General features: G+C 44.0%; 1 protein-coding gene across 1 annotated transcript in view; it reads left to right on the forward strand.

The window, feature by feature from the left end:
• Window positions 1–20555, forward strand: part of Orb2 (cytoplasmic polyadenylation element-binding protein orb2) — a 141706-nt gene extending 121151 nt beyond the window's left edge. The window contains exon 8 of the mRNA XM_071703853.1: window positions 126–20555. Within this exon, the coding sequence (XP_071559954.1) occupies window positions 126–242 (117 nt within the window). The 3' untranslated portion in view covers window positions 243–20555. The remainder of the gene's footprint in view (window positions 1–125) is intronic.
• The last annotated feature ends 488 nt before the right edge of the window (window positions 20556–21043 follow it).

The raw sequence follows: 21043 nt of genomic DNA on the forward strand, positions 1-21043 counted from the left end.
TGTTCCTTTAATTATTTTATTGAGTAAATCACCAATACAATTTTATCTTTTCTCTTGTATAAAAGAGAAGATAAAATTTTTTGATAAACTTAATATTGAAGTCTGAATTATAATACTATTTTCAGTACTACTGCGAGCATTGCTGGGCAACTATCCACTCCCGGCCAGGTCGGGAGTTCCACAAGCCGCTGGTGAAGGAGGGCGCGGATCGGCCTCGGGCCGTGCCTTTCCGCTGGTGTTAACCCCAGCTGCGTTGTCCCTAATTATCTCGCAGCCCTAGCTAATTAACTACCACCTCTATCAATATTCCCCACCCTCCCCTCACGTGCCCCAACCAACCCTCACTTCCCCCCGCCCCCATATTACTTACTTACTTATCTACAACAAGAACACAGCCTCAAAACTGCTATTACTACTACTACCACCACTCGATCGTTACGTACTACCACTACTCTACTCTATTACCACTATTATTACTATTACTACTACTACCACAACTACTATTCTCTACTACAAATTATTACTACTACTACTACTACTACTCCACTGCTACTACTTCAAGTTATACCGGTTATACTGGAGGAAGAAACCAGCCGCTATTGCCCGCCAGTCGATGCAGGCTCTCGGCGTCGTTCCGATCTTCGACCTCGCCATCCGTAACGACTTGCTAACGGCCGCCGGTATCATCGTCGAGCCAAAACTGTGCCGATCCAGATAACTTTGCCGAAAACCGGAAACAGATCTCTCGCGCCCGACGAAGGCGCCAGAAAATAGCAAAGAAGAGGGGACGATCGGATCCACGCCGAGCCGATATCGTCGAGCCGGAAGAAGAAGAAAACGAAGAAAAACATATGCCGAGACACAGGATTCAAAAGAGAAAACGGACACGGATTCTCAGTATATCGATTACTCGTACACGTATAATCCTATCTGTCTGCGCTGTAAAATGCACCGGTTCTGTCCGAAAGATCGAGTATTGTTAGTTACCGCGAGTCTCGAAGCCGAGCAAGCGAGGGAGGGGCTGCTGCCGCCGTTGCCGCTGCCGCCGCCCTCGCGTTACGTACCCCGCGCCGATTGCCGGCACCGATCCTTCTCGAGCGTTTACCGGATCCGCCTCGCGCTTGCGTCTCGATCCGCCGCGGATCGCCCCTTCCGAGTTCGACTGCCGCGTGAACCGAGAGAACGAGGGAGTTCCTCCCCCCGTGCCGTCCACCCCGGTCGAGCGGGATTTTGATTTTACGATGCGCGACCCGGGTGGACGCAAAGCGGGCGAAGCAACTTCTCGACGAACGGGGGCTCGTATTTTCCCGCCGACGTCGTCCGTTTGTACGAAAGCCGGACGAAAACCCGCGCTCCGAGCAAAGTAGTGATTTCCGCGCGACGAATGTTCGTAAAGAAACGCGAGTACCTGATCATCCGACGCGAGAGTGTGTCGCTAGAATGAGCGAATGGGATTGGAAGAGAATGCGAGTAAGAGAGAGAGATGGAAAGAATGAGGAGGTGACAGTGAGAGCAACAAGGTCGGAAAAGACGCGTAGGTGATGAGGGCCGGTGGGAAACCCGAACGAGAGTGATAGGGAGAGGATAGTGACGAATCGTTCGCATTGGATGTTTAATCAATAATGAAAAAAAGCCACGCTTCAACCCGCTGTGTAGGTAATTCTCTGTATCACAAACGCAGAACACTCCACACATACACACAAAACGTACACACATACACGGTTTCCTAGTTATTAAGAACTTATTAAAGATATGTTACATAGGTGCGTTTCTCACGCGAATAACGCGACCGCGCGCGCTCGTAGGGTGGCACTTGAGAACATGATTTTTTACTAATTAACTTATTCAAATGAGAAGAAAATAAGGAAATAACGTAGAAAGAAATACGAACGAGAAAGAAACAATGGGGAAACCGAGAGTTTAGCGAGGAGAGGTGTCACCCGGGCGACGAAGGGATAAACGGAAACCGCGATAGTTCAATTCTTCAAGCGCGAGCGAGCGAACGGCTGTATACGGCACCGTGGCGGTGTGCTCCAGATTGTCCGATTCTTTCCCTAAAACCGAAAACGAAGGGATCGCGAAGCCGAGCCGCGCGTATCGTCCGCCCGCGAAGGGGGAAGAGAGCCCGCTACTCGCTCGCGGGGAACGCGAGGGCCGAGGGTGTCCGCCATCGCTGTCGCTCACGAATTTTACACCCCGACTTTACTACTATGTGCAATATAAACGGTCACTCTCTCCGTAGTCGGCGTATTTTCGAAAACGTTCTCGCGAAACGAACGGCGTACTTACCTCGCGGATCCTCTCTCGCGGCGAAGCGATCTCGCGCTCGACTTCGCGGGGCTAAGAGAAAAAGAGACGCGCGTGCGAAGCGGGACGCAAGGGGCAGGGGGGTGTCGTTTCTCGAAACCAAAGTAGCGATAGAAACCGTGACTCGCGGAATACCGAAGCATCGTTATAAATAGAAATGTTCGTATCTAATTACTCTCTTCATACGTCCGATAGATGATTTGCAAGAGTGTGGCGACGCGTCTTGAGGGGGTCGCGTTTCGCCGCGGAACACTACTATAGATTCGTACATTATATATATACATATAGAGAATGCCGCATATTGTCCGCTCCTGTACATACATACCGATCCCTCTTCTCTAACCGATTAATCGATTAACTGGCGTTTATTAATCGCGACCGCGAGTGTGCACGTTTTTTCTTATTCCCTTCAAAACGAAACGGTCTTCTTCGCTGGGTGTATATAATCAAACGCAATCGCCGTAGTTCAAATAAAAGGGGAAAAAAGGAAAAGGGGGAGGAAGGAGGAAAGAGCTCACTTTTCGCCGAAACGCGCAGGATTTCTATTCTCGAAGGGTTCAGTATAGAGACAGTCTTGGTTTGGCAGATCGCAGGACCTCCGTAAAATTTAAGCGTGACGCTTCCTGCCGCGCGCCCTTTCAGCGAATCCGGCGGCGATCCCGGCGAGGTTTAATCGACGACTTTTCGACGCGTTTTACCGGAAGCAACTTCCCGTACAGTCATTCATTTCTCACTCGAGAATATCCCTCGGTACATTATAACATAGGATACTTTTGATAACTAACCCAGTAGTAGAGGAAGCGGGCTTAGCGCTAATACCGGACGTTCGTCACCTCCCGGTGACCCTTTTGTTATGCAAAAAAGGCGTGTCTCTTCACAATACTTCCGACAATAGCCGGATCGTTCCTTCGCGAAACGGCCGAGAGGTCGTGGGGCTGGGAAGCGTCGCGCTCGGAATTAGTATGCAACGTTGTGTGTTCCGCTTCGTAGATGACAAAAAAAGCCACATTCTGTACGTAGCAGCAGCAGCAGGAATCGGTAAACGTAGTTTAAACCTCGCATGACGAGTCTCTCTTGCGATACTCTTCTTCTGCACACACGTATCGGACTTTGTACAATTCGCGACACAACAAACACATATATACACATACAGCATACAGGCGATTACGCGACCGACGATTCGCGATACACATATTTGCGTACGGATCTAATGAAGAAACAAAAGGAAATAATCCTCACACACATCTATATATACACATATATATTTATTTTTTTGGTACTCCTTTTTGTATATATCATATATATACATATATATATGATATATCTTGTCTCGCCGCGTGTAGAGATGGTAGGCGGCGTTTATTAGAGCACTGCAGGGAGGGAATGCGTTATTATTAGGCGGGTGCTGTGTGACGGAAGACGCAGTAAAGAATGGCGGCCGCGTTCAACGACGACCCTCCGTCCCTTCGTCTGAGACACACCGTTCGGCCCGCGAAGACACGCGTGCGTTCGATGCGGACGAGAGTCGCGTGTGTGGTGGTGAAGGGGGAAAAGAATATTAATAAATCCAATATAATAGAACGGGGAAAGAAAAACCTTCTCGTCGCCGGCCCTCTTTGACTCGCGCGCGCTCTCGATTAAGGGTTGGAGCACGATTGGATCCGAATCTGATCAAAACGCGGGCGAAATTTTAGATAAAATAGGAGACAAATAAGAACCGGGAATGTGGAAAGGACCTCGAGTCGCCGCCTGCGCGACCAAAGGCTTTTGGGGCGGAGAAGGAGGTGGGCAAACCCTAGTATATAATTATACACATAAATTAGTTAGTAGAGCGAGTACGTTGAATTTCTATCCATTGCTATCTCTCGCAATATTCTAAATAGACACGATCGATTTTTTTCTTACCGCATTTAACGGAAGCCCGGAACCGTTTCGATCGAGAGGAAAGGATCGGCGGGAGAAAAAAAAACAGACCACACGTGAATGAAACAAACTTAGAGGAGAGGCGCGAGAAAGGGGGTGGGACATGACGAGAGAGAGGAGTGCAAGCATTAGTTAGTGCAATTTTACATACGAGTCATCGTTCTTGTAAATCAAGCGAAAGCGAGAGGAAGAGAGAGAGAGAGAAAGAAAGAGCGAGAGTGAGAGTGAGAGAGAAAGAAAGAGAGAAAGTGAAATATATCGTGGCACACGCGGGCAGTAAATAAATTAAAACGCGGGCCGCGATCGGGCATATCCGTGTTGTTATCGCGGGCAAATTTATATATATATATATGTATATTAATATAAATTAAAACGCCGGCGTGCTCGCGCGCGCGGCCGTGCGCGTGTAGAGATCACGCGTGTGTGCGCGCGAGGCCGGCTCATATATTAGGCGAAAATTTTTCTCAAACCACACACTTCGCGAGCACGGAGCACGGTCGTCAAACAGGCGCTCGTACGCGGCCACATACTCGCATATACACACGTACATACACACACACACACACGCACACGCTCCACTAATCGATCGATATAATTGTGTAGCAAAACTTACCTAGGTACCAATTCACCTAAATCAATTGATAACTAAAAATATATATTGATATATACATATTATATATATAAATATATATTATATATATATATAGAGAAAGAGTAGCGTCGTGTTCCAATACTTGAACGAGCGAGTACTTGGACAAGGACCGAGACCGATTTTTCTAGACAAATTTTTCTATAATGTTCAAAAAACGGATAAAAACGTGCGAAAAAAAAAGATAGGCGAGTGAGAGGAAGGAGGACAGGACGTGTCGACCCCGTCACGCAGAACGTCACTTCGGAACCTGTTTCGGGAGCGCGAGCGCATACGCGAAAGTACATTCTGGCTAACACACAAAACACACACACGGAGTATGCAATTAGTGTACAATTAAAAATCGCAAAAACCTAACTGCGAATACACAATTTCTCTCTAACACACACATACACACACGCATACACACACGCACACACAATCTCCAAAGTAAAAATCGTAAATTGAGTATACGATCTTTTTTATGTCGACACAAGTACACAAGGAAACCGTAAAGTAATTCTTACGAGCACACGATTTTTTTCGACTCTCACGAACACGTCTTATCAAACGCGTATAACGTGAAACTACAGTCGTGTCTCTTTGGATATGGGTGTCTAGCTAAATGTTCAATCTCACTGTGTGTGACTCGGGTCGTTTCGCGGGTTTCGATCTCCCCAATCCCCGATTGATATTTCCCCCATCCCCCGACCCGGCATCGTGTACCTCTTTGTGCGAAACACTTATTTTTGTGCTAGCGATTTATAAGGCGCAACGAAGGGGGAAAGAAGCGTTAGGTATATTTCGTGTAGAAGCGCGTTCAGGCTCGCCGTTAGTTTAGATTCTCGAAAATCGACCGAAACGCCTCGACCTGGCCGACGCGAGAGCGATATTACGATCACGATGACAATATGCCCCGAATTTTTACGACGTAACAAATAGTAATCCGACCTAATCATCAGCTTCCCGAATTTCGACTAGGGAGATCATTATATATATCTATAATCATCAACAAACGATCGTTTTCGCGTTGGCCGTGCACGATTTGTTTCAACGACGTCCGATTCCCGTGAATCTTTTATTCCGAGCCGCCACCGAATAAACTTTTTAGAAATTGAAGGGTTTGAAACTCAAGGTATTTCGTGTGTTATACCCTTCAATTCGCGTCTCTATGGCGGCCAGATTGAGTTGGATCGATCCCTGTTTTTGTGAGTACCACGTCCAATCTCGCCCGATACCTCCGACTTCGTTTACACGTTTGGATTTAAAAGGGAAGGGAAAAAAATCGGAGAGCGCGAAAAACCGCGATCCACACATTTTTGTGGACGGAGGCGGGATATCTCGTCGGGATGAAGTAGTTGGGCGGGGACGGTTTGATAATCGCGAGATCCCGAGGAGATACACCTCGTGCGAGTATCGCGGAACGTGCCGGAAACGTGAACATTCTGTACTGTGTGTACGATCGCACGACGCGAACATATCACTCCGCTGATCGGATAACGATCGGTCGAAACTGGACGAAGGTACAGTCGCGGGACTGGGACACCCTCCGACTCTTCTAGTTGTCGCGAAGTTGCTGTGCATCTTTGCAGAATCAGTTCGCAAATCACTTTTGCTTGCCATTGACACAAATAACGTACGTTCTTGTAAAATCTACACGGAATGCGTGTCTCGATATTGTTTCTTCGCTAGTTTGAATCTGTTTTATCCGAGTTTGAATGAATTAATAAATCGTTACATTTTATAATATTTAACGGAGAATATCACTGGCTAGTGTTTGACTGTAGTTATATATTTAAAAAATTTTTTTATTATTCGGTTATTAAGCAATTTTAATCTTTTAAACACATACCTTTTCTTAAAAGCGTTGTAATTTGCTGTAATTACAATCGCGTCTACTAGAAAATTATAGGATAACTTGAAAACACAATTTATGGAGGCAGTAGTAAGTTAGACTTTTGAGAAAGCACGTCAATACGCTTTATATTTCACTATTTCTGAATTAAAAAATTATTTGTGACTTTATAACGTCTTTCTTTCCGCTGCAAAAGCAACTTCCCAAGATTTCCTGGAACTGGAATTCTGATCGTCGTAGATTCTAAGAAATGAAAGAACTCCAATTTTTTGAGCTTTCGGATCTCGATGGTGCGCGGCGAGGAAAACAGGCGAGTTGAAAAGAAAGAAAGAATAATATATAAAGCCGCGAAAACGCATGTATATGCACATACGGCATGCACACACCCACACACGTATACACACAACACAGACACTATCAAACGTCTCTGTAAGCGTGGCGCGCAATGAATAGTGAAACGAAGTAATCGCAAAACTACATCCGCAGTACGGAGTTAACGTTTGAGGTACGCCAGTAACAAAAAAAAATAACAACAAAATAATAATAATATGTTAGGTGTGATTCTTCACCTCCTTTGTAATATGTGTGATAAAGCATAATATATAATAATATAATGACAATTATATAGATATATATTATATATATAAAGTACTAATATATAATTGATAATAACGATTAAAATATCTAATATATTGTGACAGACTTTGAAGGAAAAAAAAAAGGAAAAAGAAACGGGATGCAATTGGAATTAGATAAATATTGCACGACACGACAGTAAAAAGCGAGAGAAGAAACGGAGATAAGCCGCGTGAGGATATAAAGTGGATTAAGAAAAGGGAAAAGTACACGCGATTAATTATCTAGACACGTGGCGCACATGTGGGGTTGCGAAGAAGGGCGATTAGATGAATATCGGTTCGCTCATGCTCAAGCGGACCTACTGTCGTTCGGGTAATGCGCGTATAATTAAAGACAAACGTAAGACGAGAGAGAGAAGGAGAGAAGAGTAAAAGAGCGAAAGAGAGAGAAAGGAAGAAAAACATACTGATTAAAAAAAAACGTGAAAGGAAACGAGTAACAATGGTAGTCATTTACGATAGATTTGTATTTTTCAGTGTTGAAAAGTTTTTTATACCGCTGTTATATTCTTGTCTAAATATCTTAGTTCAGAGAAGTTGCGCGAATGCGTGTTTGTAGGACATTTCTGCGTATCTGCATGCGCGAGTGCGTGTTTGTATGCGTGTTTGCATGTGAGCGAGGTGGTGCGTGCGAGAGAAAGAAAGAGAAACACATGGGACGCGAGAGATAGGAATGACTTGGCGAGAGATGATTTATTTCCCTCATCGTCGATACGATGACCGTGCGATCGGAGAATCGACGAAAGAGAGAGAGAGAGAGAGCGAACAACGGAAAATGCGTGAGTTTCCCGTCGAAATGATACATAACGCGAGGACTCGTGTCGTCTAATTTCGAAATTAATTACGAAGAAAAAATATGACTTCACGATTTGTGTACATAAAAAATTGGCATAATTTCCACAATTGTGTATAAAAAATTGGCATGATTCCTCGCGTAGAAGGGCCTTTCTTGAGATGCGTCTTCTCGCGAGCTTTTCTTTGTGCGCGAGAGAGAGCGAATCTCGAGGCGAGAGGACCGATAGAGTAATCGTGAGATCGAAATCTCGCGCGCGCGAGAGAAGGAGAGCGAAAGAAGGAGAAGCGATAGATTTGTGCGCATTACGTAAGTAGAATTCCTAATGTCGCGCGAATTATCATGCGAGAGAGAGAGAAAAAGAGAGAGAGAGAGAGAGAGAGAGAGAGAGAGAGAGAGAGAACCGCAGAACCGCGTACACCTCCTGCTCATCCTCTGATGTACCGTTTTCCGAGTACGATTTAATTAATTAATTAATTTTTATTTTTTTAAATAAAGTTATTATTCTTATATTTTACGATGCTATATAGATAAATCTTATAGTGTTTTGTAAATAAGAGAGCGATCATCACACAGATCATCTTGCTCTTTATTCTTTCTTTTTACATACACACACACACGCACGCACGCAACACACGCGTACACACACGTATACATGTATGATTAAGTCCGAAACAAATAGTATAACAGAATTGTTTCTAGCGATAAGCGTAAAAGAGATCAATAGCTTTTTATAAAATCTACTTTATAAATATCGACAGCCATATGAAAGAATCCATTCATTTTATGATGGCTACCGATTATATCATCGGGATGTCATTGCAGAATTTTAATTACTTCGTACACGTATGCGCGTGTGTGGTTCGATGTACAACAAGCGTTTGTCTCGCCTTTTGAGAATTTGATGAGAGATTGAGATTAATTGCCCCGGATTCTCGAAAAGGTGGATTTAAAAATCGCTGTTATACTGAAATCTTCGCATACATGTAAAACACGCGTACACAGAAGCATCACACAACCGGTCGGCGCCGACGTGGGAGGCGACGGGCGACATGTGGGTCCCATCGTGCGCGTCATGACGACGTGAAATGAATTTTGTAAATTTTCTAATAAAACGTATATCGCCCGTCGGCGCTTCCACACGAGCACGCGCAAAACCGCGTAAGACCGGTTCAACGAGATTTCCAGTTTTCGGGCGCTGTTTTTTTTCCTATTTTACGAATTTATATCGTTTTACGGAATCGTCGTCGACGAGAGAGAAAGCGCATCACCGCGACGACAATGACCGATTTTTTCACCGTTAGTCCGAGATATTCCGCAACGATATTGCTACGATTTACTGCGATCTATCACTACAATTAAGATTATTCGTATCTATTATCATTGCTATATATTATCATTATCATCGCCACTATTGTTACTACGATAGAGTCATTATTTTAGACATTTCTACGTACCAAAGAAACAATCGGAATACATACACACATACAACACACATATACACATTCTCACTCACATACGCGCAACTCAAGGCGGGAGAACAGTCAGCGGATTCGAAGGAATTCTCGGGACCTCATCGAGAGAGAGATTCTCCTCTCGATTCCGTCACGTCGACCGATCGGCCGGTTTTTATTTCGTTGCCCCGAGCGACGAAATATCTCGAAGCGGGAGATCTCGTGATTCAATCCGGCAAGTGGTAAACAACGCGCGAGACGGACCTAGCTGAAACGAACGGAAGGTATCCTAATTATCCTAAACGATATTTCGGTAGAGTCGCGCGGACAGACAACACGGTCGAGGAAATTAGGTACATTCATTTATGGATTCGTAAGATCTGTCTTTGACAGCAATTTCATGCTGCAAAAGAGGATTCTCGACCCCCTTGTTCCATCTGTACTCTTTGAGATTCTCTGAAGGATGTGGCATGTGGAGCCAAAGCATCTCGAAGCTTTTGGATACTCTTCGCGCGTCTTTTGGATCCCCGCGTTGTTCCGGCATCTTGATAGCGAAATGAAATTTCTTCTTGTTCTTCTTTCTTTTCGCATTAGTCGATTGTAGTACATATATTGAGTGCGAGGCGAAAGGTTCGCCTTTGTGTTCGCGGCTTAGCCGATCGTCCCCGCGCGCCCGCGCTTATTGTTAGTATAATTCGAATTAAAATATGTAGATGTGCGTAAAAAAATATATATATATATATGAGAGAAAGGAAGAGAGAGTGTGTTTTGTGTGTGCATGCGTGTGTGTATGTGTGAACGAGCGGTAAGCTTAAATATTAAATGGCAAATCTTAGAGCGTGAAGATAACGCGATAAGAGTTACGCTAATAAGCAAGCAGCTGGGCGCAGTGCAATGAATTGTGTTAAACGGAGACGAGACGAGGGGAGGAGCCGAAGTGCACCGCACATGCGACAAGGGTACGACACGTCCCCCCCCCCGGTTTTTTTCTTTTTTTTTTCTTTTTCTCGAGGGCGATCCACCGGAAGTGGATGTAGCCCGACATTAGGCATGGGCGCGGGAAGGGAAGCGGAAAGCGAAATTGACGAGCGTCCAGTGTCCCCAGAGGCGAGTAAAACAAGAGAAAGAGAAAGAGAGGGAGACGAGAGAGCGCGCGTTCGGAAAGAGAGAAATCGAAGAAGATCGGTCGGGATTGTTTCTCGGGGGCCGGGGGATATTAGGGCGGAAGTGAAGACGAGAGACTGTCTGACGACCTTCCCCACGCATCCCATCCCCGTATATTAGCGATTCGCTGTCCCTTTCTAGATGATATAGTCCTCTCTCTTATATCTGTAGCATATACACACACACATACACATGCATGTACACACAGCACACACATGTACACGCACACGGATGGAAAAGGTGAGAATTGAGTTGATCGGGCGCGCGCGAGCGCCCGAATAGTCGAATTACCACGAGGAAAAAGTAAAAAAATTGCAGATAGTCCCTCTTAGGTGCGAAAGTAGCGTGTTTTTTAAATACTATCTCAAATTTCTACGAAAACCTCGATTAGCGAATCCTGTACCTGCAATTAACTAGGAAAAAAAATGACTCCCGCGACGTGGGCGGTTTTCTTTTTTTTATATATAATATATATATATATATATATATAATATCTATATCTATATATATATATATAGAATTGCCGCGTCGAGAAGAGGGAGAGCGAGCGTTTCGCCACCGTGTATTTCGTCAAGTATTTGTAGAATCGGCTTATTGTTACTAATCTTTAATATATATATTTAAGATATTATATATATATATATATATATAAATATTATATATATATATATATATAGATATTGTCCTAAGCGTGTAATTGTGAATACGAATTTCTATGATCTTGTAATATATAAATTATATATACATATATGCATTATATGAAAGAAATCGGAGGTATAACTTTTGCGTACCGAGTTGCATACTGAATTACGTACCGAGTTATCACCGAGTCTTAAGGCATTGACCCGCAGCAGCAAATAGATTAATTTTTGGAAAGCATGCGTGTGTATGTGTGTTTTTTTTTTCTCGGCCGTGCATGAGCCGTCAGGCTCGCTAATAAAATGTCTATTAATCTTCCGCGCGTAACGCGATATGCGTGCCTACGTTTTGCCCACCTCTGGGTAATCTGGCTATAATCTGTCCCACGTGAACGCGATTTATCCGCGATGTCTCTTCTTTCGCATATTTCGGACAAATTGATTCAACTCGAGGAAGTGAGAATCAAGCAACAAATTACTCGCTCTTCTATAGTTTTCATTAGAGAAAGAAACTCGCTCGAAAGGCAAATATTGTTCTATATCCTTCCCTAATAACTTTAATTTGAGCATTACAGAAATTCGCTATATTAATTTTCTAGATAAATTGCCGCGATGGGCGTATCTTCAATTTTCTGTAACAGTCTCTTCGCGAACGATAAACTCTTTCTCGCATTTTGCGTGCTCAATCTCGTCCCCTGATTTTTACATGTTTCTTGAGGATGGGAAGCATGTCTAAACGGATATTCCCGAAAAAAAGAAAGTTGCGCGAGAACTGAAGGTTAAATATCCAAGAAAATAAACTCTTGCAATTAGTTGAACGTCACGGAGATATATCTCAAATCTTTAGGAAGAAATAAAGGGGCGATATTTTCCCAGAGAATTTAACATATAAAATAGCGTTTCAAAATTTAAAAAATAATTAAATGTGAAGAGAAAATAAGCTATTAGTTACGTTTTTCACGAGATATTTTAAATCTTTAAAAAGAATAGACACGATATTTTCTCAAAAAAAGAAAAAAAAAAGAGAAAAGCATTTAAGATTTTAAACCTCGGCTCTCGGTAAGGAGAGCCCGTATCCTCCAATGTCGAGATTCGATGGAGATAGCGAAATTACCGCAACGGGATCACGTCGGAGGGACGATGATCCTGCGGATATAGCGAATGACAAGATGATTATATCTTTTAGGGAGGGGCGTAGGCCGCCGCGCGGGTGTTTTCCAGCGCGATTTCAGACTAATCTCGACTTCGGTTCAGCGAGATAAAAATCGCCTTTATCGTCGACCGATCGAAACGCATGTACGATAACACGGCGGCGAAATTGGTATATTCGCGCGTATCGCACACCCACAGACACATTCCCGACACATTCACGAAACACGTGCGCATACATAACACGCAAGCACACGGCACCCTCACGTGTCACAGTATACATTTGAGTGACATGATAACGATTAGCGTAGCAGGCTGTTCCTTTTCTTTCTTTCTTCTTTCTTATTTTTTTTTTAAATATATGTAACGTTTTTCAGGGGGAGTTTAGAAACTTTGTGATTACGCGTGTTATAGAACACGAGACGTGGCAGGGGGAGCGAAGTAGGGTGACGCGCGGGGGATGAATGCGACGGGATGAAAGGGGTTCGAGAGAGAGAGAGAGAGAGAGAGAGAGAGAGAGAGAGAGAGAGAGAGAGAGAGAGAGAGAGAGAGAGAGAGAGAGAGAGAGAGAGAGAGAGAGAGAGAGAGAGAGAGAGAGAATAGATAGAAGAAATGTTTGTGTGTGTGTGTGTGTGTGTTCGCGCGAGATGCCGATTTATTGATTGTTCTTAGCAGCTAGCGTGTAGCGTGTCGATATTCGATATAGGGATACTAAACGATAAGTCACACGAGAGCGCGCCCGCGGTCTTGCAGCGGAAAAGGAAGAGGAACGAAAGCCGGATGAATAAATAAGAAGAAAAAAGAAAGGATGAAGATATACGCGGCGCGCGATCGTTGCTAGCCAATTTGCTCCAACCAGTCCTTTTTTTGTACCAGTTCTTTTTTCTAAATAATCTCTTTATATTGTAATGTGTATTCTATATATGCTTAGAACGAAGAGAACTTTTGTATTTAAACACGCGAACGCTCGACGCGCGCGTCCATCACGAGACACACGAGTCTTAAAAGAGAAAAAAAAAAGTAGTAGCGAATTTTTTACGACCGCGAGATTCGTCGGGTCGATTTGATGATCCTACAATTAGCTCATGAACGTAGGGCGTCCCTTCGACGCTACAATCGCGAGGGACTCCAATAATAATAATAACAATAATTATTATTATAATTACGATTAAGAATAATGATCACAGACACGCGCATTCTTGCGGACGGGATGTTCGGACAGACGAGGACAGGTTTTCGTTCGAAGCGACGGTTCCGCCGTCGCGAAGCGGCGCCGATCTTCGCTCCATCGTATAGTCATTAGGCCTGTTCTTTTCAGCTGAACTTCTGCACGGTTCATCTTTCCTCTTTTTCTTTTCATGTTGGAGAGAAAAAGATAAAAGATGAACCGTGCAAGAAGTTCAGCTGAAAAGAACAAGCCTATTGATCGATCGGAACTGACCGCGCCGCGAGAAAACGACGGCGATCCTCCGTTGGACCGTTTACCGAGTGACATTTGCGGATCGACGGATCGCTCGTTTGACGAACGACGCGCGATACTTACGGCTGTGAAACGCGACAGACGTAATCCAAAACGGTGTTCGGCGTACATTCGAGACTCGAACGGCACGGAAATGTCGAGACATCCCTCGACGGATGTTTAAAAGAGATCGGGACGTTTTTTTTTTTTATATATATTCACCGACGTGTCCGGACGTTCGCGAACACTCTGCTCTCCGAGAGTAACGTAAGTCTGGGGTGTACGTCAGACGAGGAGAAGGACACACGTATATTAGCCATCAGCGAGCGCATTTTCGAAGCTCGGAAATCGAGCTGTTGTTCTCAGCAGTTATAGAACTATCATAATTTCGTGTCGCGAGAATCGCACCCAATATGTGATGAGAAAGAGCGAATCCCGCTCGCACCAAATTTACGAAACATTTCTGAGTATATATTATCCTCGATTCCCGTGGAATCGGAATTTTGGTGATCAATCGGGAATAACGATTAACGATGCTTTGATTACCGTTCGGCTCCTTTTCGCAAAAAGCTCGATTCGCGTAGAAATCGTGCCGTTGTTTCGCGCCGCTCTCGACACCTTTCACAGCTCATCGACATTTCTCGAGCGACGACGAGAGCAAAAAGGGCGAGGGGATGGGATACGTGCGGATCGAGGGGAACAAACGAAGCAGCCTTTTCCGTGAATTAGATATTTTTTTATACGACCGGTCGTACGTCTTTTGCGAGAGAACGCTCGCGTGATTTCTCGATGCTGTATTTCGCGGGAGAAGGGAGGGAATGCGGAAAACGAGACAGGGGAAGGAACCGGATGTGGCGGAAGGCGGAAGGACGATGAAAATGGGTGCGCGTGGATATCGAGTGCGAGGCCGCGTGAGCCGAATTCGTGAGGGTGATAAACGCGTTAATCTAGGACGATGATTTTTTACCTTTTTCTAAAATATGTCAATCGACTTAAGATGTTAGTAGCACATGTTGATGTTCGATATATTCGCGGATTTTTCGGAAAACGAGCGTGCGTCTGGCATTATAAGGAAATTTTCACAAGCGTGCCTGGTGGGCGTGAGTGCATTCGCTCGAGAGGAAGCGAGAGTGTGCGGGATAGCGAGACTGAGGCGAGAGAGAGAGAGAGAGAGAGAGAGAGAGAGAGAACGCGTGCAGCGGGAACGAGAGTGAGTGCGAGAAGCGATTCTCAATTAGTCGTTCTCAATTAGTGCACACATTAGCGCATGTTACGGATATCTAACTCGAGAGAATAATGGGGTGGGACAAGGATATAATTAAACGTGTTTAGTTAGCGGATCTTCTAGCTTCGATCGTGGCGAGAACGCGCTAAATCTTCCGGATCTCATTTTTCTACGAAGCGATACAATTTCGGTTCTCTTCGTGTTCTCTGTTTCTGTGTTCACGTTCGCGATCGCGAACTTTCTTGTCTCGTGAAACCTGCAGCCGCCGAAAATGCGCGATTGTAAAGACGCGTCGATCCGGTCGATCGCGCGATCGAATGTAGCGACTTAAAATATATTAGGGAACTATGTTTCTCGCGTACGAAACGAAAAAATATATATATCTCGCTGATACATCCTTTTTAAGACCTCCACCTTTTAGCATTTTACACTGTCGCATGTCTTTGTAATTAAAACTGTAGCAAAACTCATCGTCGACTGAAACATATATTATGGATACCCGTAGGCTCGATGGATTATATGGTCGCGTGCGTGGAGAAAATAAATTATTTTTTGCATTTTATTTTAAAAAATCTCTGCATACGTGTCGTCACACATACACAGTAAAAAATTTTGTGTCAATGGAAGTCCACTCTCAATTTTGTGTTAAAATAACTCATACGTCGTGTTATTTTTGACATTTAGAAATGTTATAAATGTCGATATAACATTTCTAAATGTCAAAACTAACACGATGAATGAGTTATTTTAACACAAAATTGAGAGTGGACTTCCATTGACACAAAATTTTTTACTGTGTATGCAGCCAAAACTGTTATTTTTGATAATTGTGTCGATCTAAACGATTATCTATTTTTCTGATTAACTATCTCAGTACTCTTTTTATTAATTTATAATAAAAAAAATATCTTAAAAATTAAAACATACAATATTGTACAATAATAAATCGTTTGAGAAATTTTTCAATCTGCCCGTCGCCATCTGGTCGTTTATCCTTGCATGTCGACGCGCGAACCATTGTCTTTATTTTTATTAATTAACAAGTATTTTTTTAGTGATTTTTTTAAGTAATTTAATATATAAGGCAGTTTTTAGTGATTTAATATATAAACGGAATACTACAAATTAACAATTATATATTTTATAATGATATCTATTTTTTTAATTAATAAATACCTTATTAATTTAATACATAAAACGCGGAATGTGTATACTGTAAAAAAAATTTAACAGTTATATTTTATAAAAATATTTTATAATGTAAATTTTTTATTTGCGAACCGTACGTTATACCGAGAGCTCGTGATACGGAGATAAGATGCATCGTGTGTCGTGCGGCTATGTAATTTTCGAGCTCCCGTCACTGTGAGAACCAGTAGCGCAGTATTATTTACTCGTAGAGAGAGAGAAAGAGAGAGAGGGGGGAAGAAGACTACCGTCTGTTCGCATTTACCCTTCGACCGGCGGGATCGTGCAATTTGCGCGAGATCACCGGCGAGAGAGATCACTCGCGTTCGATTACGCGATGCGCCCCCCCCCCCCCCCCCGCGTCGTCGTCGATCGTCGGACGAGATTCGTAGCGTTCATCAATCCTCACCGCATTGTCGATCGCATTCTCCGATCGCTCCTGTCGACTATGCTCAATTTATCCGTTAACTTTTAACGGGCGAGCTTTCGCTGAGACTGGTCGTTGGCACGGAACACGGAAGAAGGAGTCGGAAGAGGGAGAATGCAATCTATAAGAGGGGTCAGGGGTTGCATTCTCGAGCGACGGGCGTTCCGATATTTTTTCTTTTTTTTTTACACACAGTCGGATCACGAAGGACGAAGGAGACGAGTCTCACGTGTCGCTTCGATAGCGACTCCTCACTCTTCTTCCTTCCCTTCGAAAACGGTCGCCCGAGTCTCGTTCAGAGGAAGCCGATAGGAAATGAAAATAGAAAACGAATAAAAAAAAGGTGAAAGAGAGAGAGAGAGAAAGAGAGGAAACTCAAAGTATCCTACGAGAGCCACCGCACCAGGCCAACGAACCGAGGAACCCACGCAATATGTTATCTCTATCCGGAGTCGACGGAACCTTCGTAAATGTAAAACATAGCCGTGATCGATCGATAATCGTAGCTTAATTAGCGCGTAACACATAATAGAGTTTATTTTTTGGTCGCAGAATATTGTTATAAATATATTTAGCCGAGAGAGCGAGGGACGTTTGTGTGCGTATGTGTGTGACGTATGCCTGGGTGTGTTTTCGCGCGTACGTGTATGCGAGAGAAAGGGGGCGAGAAAGGTATCCCCAAAGGGGCGCGAGCGTCTAGAGCGTAGAACTATACGTCCCCGGGATAGGTGCGAAAGTAACGCGCATGATAATGTGCAATGCGTACGTGTGTGCACGTGTTCGCCGCTGCGATTTAATTGCGTGTTAATGTCGAGAAATGCGTGTGCGCGGCTCCGTGTGCGAGAAATGTGGAGTCGCTGCGACGACCCACCCCCGCGAGGGGGTACAGCTTCTCGTACTGTACCCGGCGAACGCTGACGCTCAAGTCGATCCAGGATGAAAATTGCCATCGAGACTAAACAGTCCTTTTTTTTTTAACAGCTTGAGCGTTCGCCGAGTTTTACACGAGACGCGATATATCGAGTCCGAAAATTCCTCCACTGTCAATTCAGACGGGGGGATAATCGGGACCGATAGAATTCGACCGCCCGGAATTCTTCTCCGGCGTTTTCAAGCGTGCGTATTTAACGAACGTTCGTTCTTAATGAGGGGTACGCGATAACGGCTCCACATCCGATGATCATGCACGCCGTTTGTGGCGACAGCCGATGAACTCCACCGATCCCGAGTCCACGCACGTTTAGCGCTAACAATAAACGCGATCTCTGTCCCGCGGCTCACGTACGCGCAATCTCCAACTTTAATCGTTTTTCTCTCTTCTTGTTTTTATTAGATAAATAAAATCCGAAGCGCGAAGTTATCTGGCGTTAAACGGGCGAGGACTCCCTGCGAACGCGAGCCCGTTGATCTGGAATCGCGCGGTGAATATATATTGTGGCATTAATAACGTTAAGGTATATCGGGCATATATGCGAGAGGGAGGGCCGTGATGCGTGCGGTTTCGCGTAGGATAAGTTTTTCCTGCTGCAATCAAGGGTGAATATTTTTACCGAGAATTTTAACGTGATTGCTCGCGAGGTTATCGAGTCGGGTTGCCCGTCGATCTTTTCTCTCGCGGCGAGCGGCCGCGAGAGAGCACCGTTAGATCTTTATTAATTTTTGAAATTATATATGCGTAATTTTACCGGATCGGATATATATATAACGCGTAAACGATTATCCAGAGTTCGAATTTTCAAGTTCTTTTCTGCTCTTCCTTAACTGCAGCTGCCGCACGTGACACGGTGCGGATGCAGCGGGGCAGAAATCGTCTTTGCGCTGACATAGTATATTATAAATGTGTATGTACATATAAATGTATAGACCTACGACGAGAGGCAGCACGCGTGAGAGGGAGAGTGTGTGCGAGAGCGACTAGAAAGGAGAACGCGAATAACGGACGAACGGAAGAGAGAACACTGTTGTCAAGTGCGTTGACGCGGGACGGGCCGTTGACGCGTTGATGCCTCGTTAACGACAGATTCTTTCTGGGAAGCGGATCAGGCTGCTCGGCCCAGCCTCCAAAAAACTTGAAGATTATCTTTATCCCTCGAAAACGTTATCGCCAGCGTTAATCTTTTCAGCCTCGACCGTTAACGCTACGTTAACACAAATGTGGCCGGTTAGACGAATTATTATTATCGTGTTGTTAGAAATCTGATTTTTGTGTTTAGAGCGTGAGGCTGCACCTGGTCGTTAACTGAAAACCCGGCGATAACGGGACGTCCCGCGTACGCATGTACATACGTAGGCAACGACATTGATATTTATTAATTATTAGCGCGCGCGATATCCCGTCGGAATGATTTTCTGCGGGAGGAAAAAACAGATCCTCCTCTTCGGAAAATTGTTCGCGACGACGCGTTCCGACTCGTCTCGTTGGAACGATTTTATCAGTAGAGTCGTACTTTCATGCTCGTTTCTCGGTCACACTTACACACGTACACTCACACATAGACACACACGTACATATTATTATAATTACCCAAAAGTAACTTGTACTATGTAACTATTACTATTTTTATGAATTTTTGTACATTTTTCTAATTATTTTGTATAATAATCGTTAGCGGAAAGAGAGAAAATGGTAGAGTCTGACACCCACCTCCCCAAAAAAGTGTTCAAAGCGGAGAAAAGGAGCTACATCGACGACGAAGAGAAACATAGAGGAGAGAAAAAAAAACGAGAGAAATTTCGGTGTGAGCGTGCTTATTACGCGAATCTTGTGCAAACGTATGCGCGCGATCGTATGTGTGCGAATTTGCGAGTGTGTGTGAGAGAAAAATAACGGAGCAAAAGCGAAAGGGAGAACGTGAGAGAGAGAAAGGAAGGAAAAATGACGAGGGATGCGAAATAGATGACGAAAAAGAAGTTCGCGTACGGTGTGCGTGTGCAAAATTTTGCGAAAGTAGAGAAAATGAAAAAGAGAGGGAGAAAGAAGAGAAAAGAAGAAGAAGCCACGACTGTCGACAATGTAGTCCACCGTTTGTCTGTGTAATCTTGTCTTAATCTGTCTCCTTGTCTGTCTGTCTGTCGGTTTGTCTGTCGGTCTGTCTGTCCGTGCTGTGTTTCACAGGGGAGGAGAATCCGTTGATATCTCATACGACGCGATGATGATGATGACGACGACGTTGACGACGACGACGACGACGATAATGATTTTTATGTTTTGTATTAAAAGAAAAACGCGCGACGAAATTTCTTCGTGACAAACCCGCTAAAGATATATATATATATATATATATATATGTGTATATTTATATAAATAAATATATATATACATATATACATAAATATATATCGTAGGAAAGAGGGAGAATAAGGGGAAAGAAAAGAGAGAATACTGACCGAAAGGAAAGGGAGATAGAGAGAGAAAGGGTATAGAGTATTCGGGAAAGTATAATAAAAAAAAATAACGACTAAATGATGTTCAAAACGACGATAAAACAAAAGAAGAAAGGAGATGGGAAACGGTAGAGGTGGAGAGGATTTAAATAATTCCGCAGGCTCTCCACAGGCAGACGCCGCGAATAGGCGAAAATGTATGAAAAGAGAAAAAAAAAGATCTACTTCGTATTTGACGACGTGTTTGTTATAATTATAAGGGTCACCTTTTCTTTTCTTTTCTCGAAATGAAATGCTATAAAATAGATCAATTCTTTCATGGATATCACGGTGTCCTGTTTGCTTTCGCCCGATCCCGAACGCGACTTCAAATCCGGCGGCGAGAGATGTAAATCCTCGGTTCACACAATCGTGTGCGTGCAATCGAGCGAAGGGCTCGGAGCGATAAGATGTAACTCTCGCGAGTTCGCGCGAGGTCGCGTATGTCAAAACGGACGAATCATAAAGTCGTCATTTCGTAATTACAGTCACGAAGATTTAGTGTCGATTTAACGAAGATTTATCGCTCCGAACCGTTCGAGCTCTCACCTCCCATCCTCGATTCCTCGACGAACGCTCCCGCAAGGAAAAAAAAAGAAAAAAAAAGACGCAGAGAAACGAGAGAGAGAGATATATATGTATATATTTTACGACGTCTCGAGTATATAGAATCAGCGAGCCAAAAGGCACAATCGCCACCCCCTCGTTTCCTTTGCCCCTCCCCGCCGCATCCCGCGCGCGCGATATATATAGTTCGTAATATATTATTCTT

This window comes from Temnothorax nylanderi, unplaced genomic scaffold (assembly GCF_030848795.1).
Source record: "Temnothorax nylanderi isolate EJ_2023f unplaced genomic scaffold, tnyl_v1.0 TNYL_tig0037_pilon, whole genome shotgun sequence".
Lineage (NCBI taxonomy): Eukaryota > Metazoa > Arthropoda > Insecta > Hymenoptera > Formicidae > Temnothorax > Temnothorax nylanderi.